Genomic DNA, 13744 nt, shown 5'->3' on the forward strand with positions numbered 1-13744 from the left:
ACCGCGGCATGAGTGCTCCTGAGCCGGTTGCGCTCACCCTCCTCCACCTGGACTGTGGTCCTCCCTGCAAGGACCAAGTGACAAGCGGAGATATGGCAAGTCAGCCTTGTGGGGCCATGGAGATGGGCACAGGTGGGACAGTGTGATCTATCTGCTTGGAGCCATCACAAGAGAGGCACTTGGGGAGGGTCCTACTGTAATCACAGTGACACTGAGTGACACGCATGCCAACTTACTAACTAACAACAACAACACACTAACAAAATAGGTACTGGTACTACCCCCGTTGTTCAGGCGAGAAAACTGAGGTGGGGCACCAAGTAACTTTCCTGGGGCCAAGAAGACAGAGGCTGGATTTGAACCCAGGCCTTTGACTCTGGAGTACAAACTCTTGACCACCACTCTAAACTGCTTCTTACCATCACGTGGCTCCCAATGTTTGTGGTCACTTGGATAGCAGGGCCTAGCAAAGGCCCAGCCAGTGTGGCCTCTACCCAGAATGCAAATCTCATTCAAGGTTTCCTGACAAAGCAAACATCTTAAGAGAGACACTCGTGACTTGCAATGGGAAGTGCTAAGTACATCGGTGGGAATACATACTGTCCCAGGATCCTGCACCTCCATCCCTAGGCATTCAACCAAGAAAAGCAAAGCCTTTGTCCACAACAGGATTTGAAACAAGAATTCTGCTAACAGCTTTGTCCAGAACCCCCACACCCCCGGACAAACCAGTATCTGCCAGTAATAACTACTCAATTGTCCTATTCCTACAACTGGACCCTGCTTAGCCTCCCACGGGGGTGAACTGCTGAACCATGACACAGCAGGGACGGTCCCCAAAGCAAAACAGCACCCAGACAGTGTCATTCTATTCTGCCAAGGGGACATGCTCTTCAATGGTGACAAGCATCTGAAGAGTGGCTACCTCTGCATGGGGTGGGGGTGGCTAGGGGACAGGCAGTAGCTGAGGGGACACAGGGACCCCTGCGGAAGCTGAGGAAGGTTCTGTGCCCCACTTTGAATGGTGGTGGACAAGGGTGGGTATGACTGTGGAAAAGCCCTGAACTGAACAAACCCAGAGTCTGCACAGCCCACGGTATCTTAATTACACCCCAGTGAGAACATGTGAGGAAATCTGCTTGCCCACACCCACATCCCAGCCCTGCAAAACGAAGTGAATTCGGGCCCTGTGCTGTGGGTGGGTGGGCAGGGCGCAGTGTAAAAAATCACTGTTGGGCTGGAGAGATGGCTTAGTGGTTAAGCACTTGCCTGTGAAGCCTAAGGACCCCAGTTCAAGGCTCTATTCCCCAGGACCCACGTTAGCCAGATGCACAAGGGGGCGCACGCGTCTGGAGTTCGTTTGCAGTGGCTGGAGGCCCTGATGCGCTCATTCTCCCTCTATCTGTGTCTCTCCCTCTCTCTCTCTCTGTCACTCTCAAATAAATAAATAAAAATGAACAAAAAATATTTTAAAAAATCACTGTCGGCGTCTTCTGAAATGTAAAAATAGAGAGGCCAATCTTCGGGACGGGGAGCAAGCCTACGGATCTTGGGTAGAGCTGCAGTGAGACACAGGTTCAGACCTTCTAGAAGGTTCTCACAGGATAGGGTACCAGACATGCAGATGTCTCCTTCCCATCTCATGGCTCCCTTTCTGCTCCCACTAGGAAGCCTGCAGGGGCGTGTTTTCCTGTCACCCCATTATCGTAGAGGGCACCTCTGGTGGCCAGCCTGGACTTTCAGGGGGGAAACTAAAGGGGAACATGAGTTGTCACAGCATAGGGACCCCTTCTCACCAGGAGACAACTAATCAGGGTCTTAGGGAAGGAGGAGCCATCCAATCAAGAGAAGGGTGGGGAGGGAGAGGGGTCAGTGGGTCTCGAACTGCCTTACATCAGACTCATCAGGACATGTGTGCACAGTGAAGCTTGAGAATCTCTTTCTGAGTGGAAGAAGCAGTGAGGACAAGCCAGGAGGCCCAGGAGAACGATCCCCGCATGCTCAGGAGTTGGGGAACGGAGGAGCTGAGCTGTGGGAAGTGTAGGAAGGCAGCTGAGCAGGTATGGCCGACTTCAGAATGGATGTATTTGGCAGTAATACCTCGGCAGGTTTAAGCGGGATGAAGGTGGAGGAGATCAGATGATTCTGGTCTAGGTGGGACTTAAATTCAGTAACTGTCCTGACCAATGAGACCTACCAGAGCAATGGGCACCTGGTGGGGAGTGTCAGAGCTACCGGGCACAGAGGCAGGAGAGACAGCAGTGGGCACATGCCTCATTCCTCAGGGAGTACCCAACCCCACCGGCTCCTGGGTCCTCTTGGACAGCAGGTTTCTGGCCGAGAGCTGGGCAAGAATAAATGCCACTGGATGGCAACTGCTCAGATTGTCAAAGGACCAGATCCAGGGAATGGTCGGGTCCCTTGGCTGCCTAGAGGCAGAGGTGTAGCTGAGACCACCCAAGGAGGAGCCCAGGGAACAGGCCTGGGCACGAGCAGCAAGGCTGAGCAGGTGTGGGCTGCCACAGCAGGTGCTTGGCAGAAGGGTGGCTGCCCAGCTGCACCCCATGCGTGGGCTTATTGTTGGGGACAAAGAGGGTGTTCCCCTGAAACCCCTACCATGTGCCCGGAAAAGTGGGAGGCCTTTGTCAGTCTGCAATAGAAGGAGTGGGGGCGGCACAGGCTGGGAGATCAGAAGAGGTTCAACACAGCCCCGTGAGAATGGGAGAGGCCCAGGGACACAAGAGGCCACTCCTAGTAGCACGGGAGACTGGTACAAACAGAGATGGGGAATGTGGGTGCCAGGCTATGCAGCAGAAATACTAGATCTCTGCCCACTAGCATGCAGATAGAACTGGCATTTTTAGGCAACCACACCATTGTCCAAATAGTGGCAGCTGTTGGTTTATTCGTGCTTTGTGTTTGTCTGTTTGTTTGTTTGTTTGTTTTGAGGTAGGGTCTTGCTCTAGCCCAGGCTGACCTGGAATCCACTATGTCGTCTCAGGATGGCTTCAACCTCCCAGAAATCCTCCTACTTCTGCCTCCAGAGTGCTGGGATTAAAGGCGTGCGCCACCCCGCCCAGCTATTCCTGCTTTTCCACTAGAATCTAGGAGTGTGTCCTTGTTCTCCAAGTCAAGGTATAGATGGCGGAGGCTCTCCAAAGTCAATTAGCCTCATAAATAAAGGGCCGCCTGTTCTGTGTTTTTCTCATCCTTCCCAGCAGGTGAAGTCAATTAGACAATAAATATTTATTTTTCACATGCTGTGTGCATACATTTATTATCTCCCAAAGACCATTCACTAAGTCAACTGTCAGCAAATGTCTGTGGAACTTCCAGGCACAGGGGTCTAGGAAAATAGAATCCAGGAGGCCATGAAAACCATCTAAAGATTCTGGGAGAGAGAGAAAAAATGGCTGACCAGTAGCTGAGGCTGGTTCTACCAGAAAAAATAAAATAAAATAAAAGTGTGCAGGTATTTCAAAGAACTAGAAAGTTGGGGACTCCGGCTTTGCTATCTACAGTAAAAGCGGATGAATAACTTTCCCCAGAAAGGCTTGGTTTCCTGATCTGTCAGAATAAGGAAGGTGAGTTACCAAATGCAGCCGGGGTGTGGTGGCACATGCCTTTAATCTCAGCACTCGGGGGCGGGGAGGGGGAGGCAGAGGTAGGAGGATCGCCAAGAGTTCAAGGCCAAGTACACAGTGAATTCCAGGTCAGCCTGGGCTAGAGTGAGACCCTACCTTGGAAAAAAAAGAAGAAGGAGGAGGAGGAGGAGGAGGAGAACAAGAAGAATAAAAGGGGGGAGGGAAGAAAAGGAGAGGACCAACTGCTTCTTAAGCTTCAAGCAAGTTTCAGACATTCTGACCACGTGGGTGGAGGTGTTGGTAATTCAACAGCAATTCCGAAAGCCTTAGACTGATGTCAGATAAGGTGACATGAAGAACCCAGAGGGAGGTGCACATAACTCCTAGGGACACCCTCGCTCAGGTCTTGGCTTGCCACCCTACAACCGACCACAACCCTATCCTGGAGGTGAGCCACCTGCCAGAAAAACCCTATCTGCTCAACAACCCCCCACCCCAACTCACTGAGAAAGACTGTTTCCTTCCAGACACTTCAGGAGATGTGTAAAACCAAATAGGGTGGGGCAGCCACCAAGACCGTCTTTGGGGAGGAGAGGGTAGGTTATGCTGCCTGTTGGAGGGCGTGGAGTCCATGTCCTCCGGGATGCAGCTGTCTTTGGCTTGGTGACTCTCTCCTAGCTTACAGTACAAACTGGCCACCTACTTGGCCTTGCTTGGATAGAAGAAATCGGGGTCCCCTCACTGGTTTCCAGAGCTGCAAGACCCAACTCCGATAGCACCCCACTGCAGGGGCCACCCTCCATCTGGAGTTCCTCTGTAGTGGCTAGAGGCCCTGGCGTGTCCATTCTCTCTCTCATAAATAAATAAATAAATAAATAAATAAATAAATAAATAAATAAATAAATAAATAAAATATGCTTAAAAATGGGCTGGAGAGATGGCTTAGCAGTTAAGTGCTTGCCTGTGAAGCCTAAGGACCCCAGTTTGAGGCTCGATTCTCCAGGACCCACATTAGCCAGATGCACAAGGGGACACACGTGTCTGGAGTTCATTTGCAGTGGCTGGAGGCCCTGGCACGCCCATTCTCTCAGTCTCTCTCTCTCTCTGCCTCTTTCTCTATCACTCTCAAATAAATAAATAAAAATGAGCAACAACAATAAAATAAAGAAAAAAGAGTACATGTGTCATTGAACTCACTCCAAATGCAGGTACCCTTTTGAAGATCAGAGTAATATTGGTACTTTTTCTTCTAAACAGAGCTAGAGGCTACCCACTGGCTGCACTGTTAATTTCTGGTGAGACCACAGAGCCCTCTGTAAGTAAACAGAAGTAGAGATAAAACCTCCCAGCGTGGATCCTGCCCCTGTGACCAGGGAGGACCGATTGCATGTGTCCCCACAGGTCTCATGGGGTCTTGCAGGCCACCTGCCCAGCTGCACACACCTGTCCGGCACACTTCCTCAGAACCACCCTGCCCTGGAACCCAACTTACAGCACTCGATGGGGTTGGAGGCGGTTTGCAGGGAGACGATCCGGCCACTGGACTCCGGGACGTGCACGCGGAACACCAGCCGCACACGGGTGTTCTTCCTGCCAATGTCTGTCTCGCCCTTCCGCAGCTCGATGTCTGCGTTGCGGAGTTTCAGGATCCCCGCGCAGTCGATGCTGGGCAGAGGAGGAGAGCTCCGTTTATGGCAACCGCGGTGCAGAGCAGGAAAGATCACCTGCAAAGCCACCTCTGGTGGTGGCTCCATGGTTGGAAACTGCCACGATGGCTGTTTTGATCACCTCTACGGAGTTCTGCCCTCACATCCTGCCCCTTGGCTCATATTGTCCCCCAAAAAAAAGACTCCTCCCCAGACTTACGTAGCCCTCATGTTGTTCTTTGGCTCCAGGGGGATCTCCAGGACCTTGGTGTGGCCCACGATCTTCTCGTAGCTGGTGGTGGTGACAGTTTTCCCTGTGATCCGGTGCACTTGGTAGAAGGCGTGTGGCTTCAGGATCCTCTCATCGGCCGTGCCAATGAAGATCTGAAGACCCAGCGGCTTGTTCTCCATGTAGCCGTGGAGCTAGGAGAGAAAGCAAACCTGTGCTCTGCAGGGTGCGACGGCTCTGGTCACAGCAGCAGCAAAGCTCAGAGAGGTCCAAGGGCAGTGGACAGTATGGGGGACACTGCATAGTCTGGATGAATGAAGAATGGGGAGCAACCTTCACGTCCAACCAGAGGGATCCCTTTGCAACTGGAATATCAGGCAGCCACGGACAAGATTACAGGAAGTCAGAATTGTGTTTGTGGTGAAACGGCAAGGGGTGGTATACTTAATTGGTGATAGCATTGGGAGAGTGCATCAGAGATCTAAGGATAGAAAATAACCCAAAGAGAGGTGCAGAGCCCTTAACAAGGTTACCTGGGAAGATAAGGAGACAGATTATGTGACAATATTCCAGTTCACATACTTTGATTTTATAATTTTTTTAAAAAACATTTTATTTTTAACTTATACTTATTTGAGAGAGAGAGAGAGAGAGAGGCAGAGAGAGAGAGAGAATAGGTGCACCAGGGCCTCCAGTTGCTGCAAAGAAACTCCATACAAGTACGCCACCTTGAGCAACTGGCTTATGTGGGTCCTGGGGAGTAGAACCTAGATCCTTAGGCTTCACAGGCAAGCACCTTAACCGCTAAGCCATCGCTCCAGCCCTGATGATGATGATGATTTTTTTAATTTTTTAAATTTATTTATTTATTTATTTGAGAGCGACAGACACAGAGAGAAAGACAGATAGAGGGAGAGAGAGAGAATGGGCGTGCCAGGGCTTCCAGCCTCTGCAAACGAACTCCAGACGCGTGCGCCCCCTTGTGCATCTGGCTAACGTGGGACCTGGGGAACCGAGCCTCGAACCGGGGTCCTTAGGCTTCACAGGCAAGCGCTTAACCGCTAAGCCATCTCTCCAGCCCAAGACTGGCTAAATTTTCAAATGCTCCCAATTTAAAAGTTTGGAGAAGCCATGTTGGTGACGCACACCTTTAATCCCAGCGCTCGAGAGGCAGAGGTAGGAGGATCGCTGTGAGTTCGAGGTCAGCCCATGCTAGAGTGAGACCCTACCTTGAAAAACCAAGAAAAGGTGTGAAGAAATAAAAACACGTTTATTATTTAATTTAAAGAAAGTGGAAGGCGATTACCTAAGTCAAAAAGCCAGGCGTGGTGGTGCACACCTTTAACCCCAGCACTTGGGGGGCAGAGGTAGGAAGATTGCTGTGAGTTCGAGGCCAGCCTGGGACTACAGGGTGAGTTCCAGGTCAGCCTTGGCTAGTGTGAGACCCTACCTCGAAAAGAAGTTATTAAAGACCAGAAGAAAGCATGTCCCACCCAGGAGACAAAATATCAGTCTGTGACGAAATAAAGAATGACAAGTAAGGAAAAGGTGAAATTGAGCCCCAAACCCTTGTGGCTTTCCTAGCGCCGTTGCCTTTTCAAATTCAATTTTACATGCAGGAGGTATACAGAAATGTTTGCTGAAACAAATAGAACAATGGACAATTAGTTCTATTGGTAGGCTAGACTCGAGTGACAGGCCCAGGCAATGAGATTCTAAGTAACAGCTTACAGAAATACATTCCGGAGAATCAGCCAGTCTATGAGCTGACTCTGAAAGACCTAATAAACATTGTTGAGGGAGAAAAAGCGTCAAAACCTACAGCTTACAAAACAGTGCGGGACGTGTTCTCTCCATTTATGAATACAGTTCACAGGTGCAATCACAAAACGGTATGGAAGGACGTGTGCCAACCTGACCTCACGCTGACCATGGTGGGATGCTGGAGGGGCTCGAGACAGCAGGTGTGACTTTCTACAGCCTGGCATAGGAAGATTATATTCCTGGGGACGTGTGAAATCTATCACACAATAGACGTAAATATATATTCACTAACAAAAGACAAAAGAATGTTGATATGAAGCCGGGTGTGGTGGCTCACACCTTTAATTCCAGCACTTGGGAGGCAGAGGTGGGAAGATCACCATGAGTTCAAGGCCATCCTGAGACTACATAGTTTCAGGTCAGCCTGGGCCAGAGTGAGACCCTACCACAAAAAAAAAAAAAAAAAAAAAAGGAAGAAGAAGGAGGAGAAGGAAGAAGGAGGAGGAGAAGGAAAGAGGAGGAGGCTGATATATCAGTAGGTTTTGGCCATTTCTCCACTGACTTACACCAGCCAGTCTTTTCATCCTACCATGTCTCCATTCTTTTCTCTGCAAACTGAGGGGTCCAGGGCAAATGACTGTGACCCCATCCTTGCACAAAGCCCTATGGAACCTCAGCAGGATCTTGTGCCCCCTGAACACCCACAAAAAAAAGACAGACTCTGAGGTGATGGGTGGCAACAATAGTCTAGGCTGGAGCTGTCCTGGGCCAGAGCCACCAGGCACTCTATACCCAGTTAAACACAATTGAAAGCTCGGCTTAGCCATCTCACTCACCCCCTTTGAAGCAGTCACTGGACCACCAGGTACCACCATCCTGGTCAACGTGGACATAGAACGTGCCCATCCGCAGAGAAGAGTCTACTAAGAAGTGTTGGTCTAGAGACGTGGAGTTCTAGAAACCTCTTCTAGCATCCTACCAAGACAGGGCGGGTGGCAGGTGGAGAATGACCTTGCCCGTGGCCCTGTCTGCCACCTGCCTGCCTGCCAGGCGGACACCCCACAGCTTGACAAGAGGGGTGGCTTCCTGGCAAGGACAGAAGTTGGAACCTTTTAGCCGAAGCTCCAGAATCAAAAGGAAGAAGGGTAGGGTGGAGAAGAGACCGTCTCTGTGGCTGCTGCTTTGCATGGGAACCTAAGATCGCTGAGTTTCCCCGTGTGTCCCAGCTTGGTCACAGGCAGTGACACTGGTCTCAAGCGCCAGAAGGCAGTGAGCACAGCTGTCCGGGCTGCTTCTGCCTCCCGTGACAGAAGCAGAAGTGGCCCCAGGAGAGGATGCATGTGTGGGCAACAGCTAGCAGACACATCCCCACAAGCCTTCCCCAATCTAGCCACTTCTGTCCCCTTCCTCATCAGCACCAGACCAAGTTGCCATGGCCTCTCATGGGCGACTGCCAAGCACCCACTTGCCTCTTGCTGGTCTTTCTTAACAATAGCTCAGTAACCTGTTTTAAGTGTGTGTATGGAGGCCAGAGGACAGCCTTGGGTGTGGCTCCTCTCAGGTGCTCTCCACCTTTTTAAAAATTATTTTATTTTTATTTATTTATTTGAGAAAGGGGAAGAGAGAGAAAGAGAGAGAAGAATGGGTGTGCCATGGCCTCCAGTCACTGCATATGAACTTCAGATGCATGCACCACCTTGTACATCTGGCTTATGTGGGTACCAGGAAATCGAACCTGGGTTCTTTGGCTTTGCAGATAAGTGCCTTAGCCACTCAGCCATCTCTCCAGCCCCCTCCACCTTTTTTGAAACAGGCTCTTTCATGGATCCGGAACTAACCAATCGGGCCATAGTAGCTGGCCAGCGAACGCCAGGGATCTACTTGTCTTTAACTCCCCAGTGCTAGGGTTACAAGTACATACCAACCACGTCTTGCATTCTAATTGACAAATTGAACTCAGGTCCTCATGCTTTTAGGCAAGCACTTTACCCACTGAGCATCTGCTCTTTTAAGAATGCAAATCAGGGCTGGAGAGATGGCATAGCGGTTAAGCGCTTGCCTGTGAAGCCTATGGACCCCGGTTCGAGGCTCGGTTCCCCAGGTCCCACGTTAGCCAGATGCACAAGGGGGCGCACGCGTCTGGAGTTCGTTTGCAGAGGCTGGAAGCCCTGGCACACCCATTCTCTCTCTCTCCCTCTATCTGTCTTTCTCTCTGTCTGTCACTCTCAAATAAATAAATAAAAAATGAACAAAAATATTTTTAAAAAATTGTCAAATCCTACAAGGAAGAGCTTTCTGAAGCATCTTCCAGCATGCCCCGACCAATGACTTAATAACCAACTGGCCCTGAGTAGTTAAATTTATTTGCTGCATCCCTCTCTCCTCCACCTGAACATAAATCTTGCAGCAGCAGGGACCTCGCTAGTCATGTTCTCATGTAGAAGAGTGGAGCGGCCCAGGACGCACATGTCCCTCACGCCAGATACTGCACTCAGCATCTCACACCTGCCACACAGCTCTATGAGTGACAGGCCACCAGTGTCCACTTCTACCCACAGCTCTATGGGAGACAGGCCACCAGCATCCACTTCTACCTACAGCTCTATGGGAGACAGGCCACCAGTGTCCACTTCTACCCCACAGCTCTATGGGAGGTAGGCCATCAGTGTCCCTTTCACAGATGAGGAAACTGAGGCTGGCTAAGGTCAGGGCAATGTGCCCAGTCAACATGTGAACCCTGACTCTCCAGCCCCAAAGCCACACCTGTGGCCTCCATTGACTCAGCTGTCCAAAAATAAGGTGGAGCATAACTGAGGAGGACCCTCTCCCCATGTCAACCTCTGGCCTCTGCACACGCATGCACACATATGCCCATTCACCTTCCTATACACACGTGTATCCACACACATATGAATATGTATACTCCTCCACAAAATATATAAGAATCATTCATTGCAGGAAACATAGCTAACATAAATCATCAAATAAAATCCTCCCTCAAAATAAGCATGTACGTATTTCTAAACTTTCCTCTTATATTAACTATTGATTATGCATTTTTATATTAGTAAGTTTCAACTCATTAATACATGGGTTATGTAATTGTACAACATGTGATGTTTCAATATGTGCCTACATTGTGGACTAATTAAATTGTGCTAATTAACAAGGCCTATTGCTCTGCATACATTTTTGCAGTGAAAAATATTTAAAACTATTTTTTCAGCAATTTTCCTTCTTTTGGACAGGGTCTCATGGAGCCCAGGCTGGCCTGGAACTTGTTCTGTAGCCAAGGTCGGCCTTGAATTCCTGATCCTCCTGTATCCATCCCCCTCTGATGCTCTGAAGAGAGGTATGCACCACCACACCTGGCTTTTTCTTAGAATTTCGAAATATACAAAGCATCGTTTCTTGTAGTCACCGTTCTGCACGACAGATCACTAATGCATCACCTCCTGCCTGATTGGAACTGTGCCTTTCCAGACCTTTCTTCTAGGTACACAGATCTACGCATTTGTGTGATAACAATACTTTGTGTATTGTTTCCATACAATAATAGTGTAGCGTGACTAATTCCTCACGGTGTTAACTCTTGTCTGTGAGCTATCGAGTGACTGAACACGTCAGAACTCAACTCCTCAACTTAGGTTGCTTGTGTCCCAATGAGGCTGAAGCCACAGTAAGTGGAAAATGTGGTGCATACTTCTGACTCCTGGGGCTCACCCAACAAGCTGTGGAGTCAGGGGACCACTGTCCCGTGGCTGCAGGACCACCAGAGACCTGTACCTCCCTGCGGCCACCTAGCCTCCGGAGAAAGTTGGACCACACGTTGCAAGCCCAAAGAAAGACCAATGAACTTCAAAATCCTGCGTGCACTGGCTACATGCTGCTTGTGTGTGGTGTACGTGTGTGTATGCATGTCCATATGTGTAGGGGTACCTGTGCATATGTGTGCACATTCATGTGGACATCAGAGCTGACATCAAGGGTCTCCCTCAGTTGCTTCACTTTATTCTCGGAGACAGGGTCTCTCACGGAGCCTGGAGCTCACCCATTAGCTACAGTCACTGGACAGTGAGCACCAGCGACCTCTCTGCCTCCCCTGCGCTGGGATTACTGAGCAAGCCACCACGCCCAGCATTTAACTTGGGAGCTGTGGATCTGAACTCCAGTCCTCAAGTGTGGACATAAGCAGTTTACCCGCTGAGGCATCTCCCCAGCACCCCCAGAGAGCTTTTGCAGTGCTGTAAGCGGTCCCAGCAGCACCATCGTACAATGAGGATCTCATCTGGACCCTGAGCTGGGTGACTCAGCCTCAAATGTGGGGTTGATTTTCACAATGGCAGCTGGCCAAACAAACTGTTTTGAATTTAACTAAAATCAAACGTTAACAATGTTGAGTAGCATTTTCTTTGCGTGTTGAATTTGGAGTATTAGGAAATTGGTATTGCCCTCAAAGCGTTCATAGTGGAGGAAGAGAAACCCCTGGGAGTGTTTGATTGTAAGTCTTAATGGCCACAGAGCACGTGAGGGGGCCGGGGGAGGAACTTTTACAAACACACAAGGATCCTATGTCCTGCATTTCACGTTGGGCACAAGTGGAAGCCCATACCCGCCGTCTCCAAGCACAGCCGCACACCCGCATGCCAGGCAGACAGCATTCCCCTATAACTCTCAGCCCCGTCTCCCAGCCAGCCCTGCACACACATCTAATGAATGCATATTAATAGCTTCAATAAAGCCTCCCTCTGCCTCACTTCATGGCCCATCTCAAGATCTCATCTATCCACGACTTAGTGCATCTGGCTTTATGTGGGGACTGGGACATTGAACCCTGCCTATCAGGCTTTGCAAGCAAGTGCCTTTAACCACTGAGCCATCTCTCCAGCCCTATCCTGTTTCCTAAATGCTATTCAAATCCACCACGTGGTCCTCTGGTCAAAGATGTCCTGGTCTTCGTGCTTCCACCTCAGCTGTGAAGTCCTTACCATACATGGCAGCCAGAATGACCCCCAAGATGCCATAGCCTGTCTCCTTTGCACAAGTCCTCTCAACAGCAGAAATCTCCCATCAAAAACCCAAAGTCCCGGGCTAGAGAGATAGCTCAGCAAGTAAAGTGCTTGTCTCACAGGCATAAGGACCTGAGTTCGATCCTCCGAACCCACGTAGATACCCAGAGCGGCGGCACGCACTTTCGTCATCCCGGCACTGGGGAGGCAGAGCCAGGAGAACCCCTGGGACTTACTGGCCAATGGTCTAGACTAATTACTGAGTCACAGGCCAGTGTGAGTGCGACCCTGAATCTAAGGAGGTGGACAGTATTTCTGAGGATCTGGCCTCCACCCGGACGTGCATATACATGTATGCATACCTCACACGTATACACGGATATGTATACATACGTGTCTCTCACATCCACATTAAAAAAATGTCCTAAACATGACTCAAGATCATATCTTCCCCACATTCTTCCTCTTTCCACATAGCCACTGTGATCTTGTCGACCACTAACCAGCTAGGCAAGTTTCGGCCCAAGGTCTCACCCTCCTCTCCCTTGGCTGGGACCACTCTCCCACTGTCCCCACATACACGGGGTTCACCCTTATTGTCTTCAACCTCTCCCAGGTAGGAGCCCCACACCCTTGTCACTCCACTCACCCACCTGACATCTACCACCTCCCATGGAAGCGGGGTGTGTTGATTTCACTCATCTGCCTCCCCCACTAGGACATCTAGAATGTCTCACGGTGCTCAGGTGTGAGCTCCGGGCTGAGGTGGGAAGTAAGTGGCTGTCTTCTCTGCCCGATCCTCGATCCTCCCTTTCCATGACAAAGAACTCCTGTGCCCGTGCTGGTGTGGCCTCGGCAGCCATTGCCACAAGACTTGCTTTGCTCAGCGCAGGCTGGTTGGATGGCCGGCGCCGGGCCCTGCTCTGCTCCCAGCTCAGGTGACAGCATCTCCAGGTGTCCATTCCATAGCCCATGTCAGGTCCTACAGACCACAGAGAGGCTCAGGCCACTAGGAGACAGCAGGGACCACTGGCCCCAGGGAGTGACACATTTTGAAATGTGTACAAGAGAATGAAACTGTCTTCCTAGGTTCATTTCTCTTCAGTTTCTCTCTGTATTCTAAATTAAGAGTCAAGTAATTCTATATTTCTCACATGAGTGGAAATTAGAACCAGAACTAGCCCTCACACAGCAAGCATGCGCTAGCTGGAGGGCCTGGAATGGCGGGATTTGCTGCTAGCGACCGCGTCGGTGGTGGGACCCAAGGAAGGGCTCCACAGAGCAGCAAGGAGCATCCGTGCAGGGCGCGTTAACCTCTAGGACTTGGGTCACCAGCAGCGCTCCAGCCCCACTGGCCCCAGAAGTCTCTGGATGCAGCCCCTGGTCATTTCGCTCTCTCGTGAGGACTACCCACCCACCTTCTAACTGCAGTCCCTTTTCAGGAGGGTCGGCTGGGCCTCCAACCCCCTCCTGACCAGCTGTCCCCCTGGGCCAAGGGGGTCACAGAATCAC

General features: G+C 50.4%; 1 protein-coding gene across 2 annotated transcripts in view; it reads right to left on the bottom strand.

Moving 5' to 3' along the window:
- Positions 1 to 13744, bottom strand: part of Nfatc2 (nuclear factor of activated T cells 2) — a 139020-nt gene that overhangs the window by 58917 nt on the left and 66359 nt on the right. For both annotated transcript variants that reach the window (XM_045156291.1, XM_004663859.2), the window contains 2 exons: positions 5451 to 5653; positions 5077 to 5249 (listed from right to left, as the gene is read on the bottom strand). In XM_045156291.1, coding sequence (XP_045012226.1) covers positions 5077 to 5249; positions 5451 to 5653 — 376 coding nt within the window. The remainder of the gene's footprint in view (positions 1 to 5076; positions 5250 to 5450; positions 5654 to 13744) is intronic.

This window comes from Jaculus jaculus, chromosome 8, assembly GCF_020740685.1.
Source record: "Jaculus jaculus isolate mJacJac1 chromosome 8, mJacJac1.mat.Y.cur, whole genome shotgun sequence".
Classification (NCBI taxonomy): Eukaryota; Metazoa; Chordata; class Mammalia; order Rodentia; family Dipodidae; genus Jaculus; species Jaculus jaculus.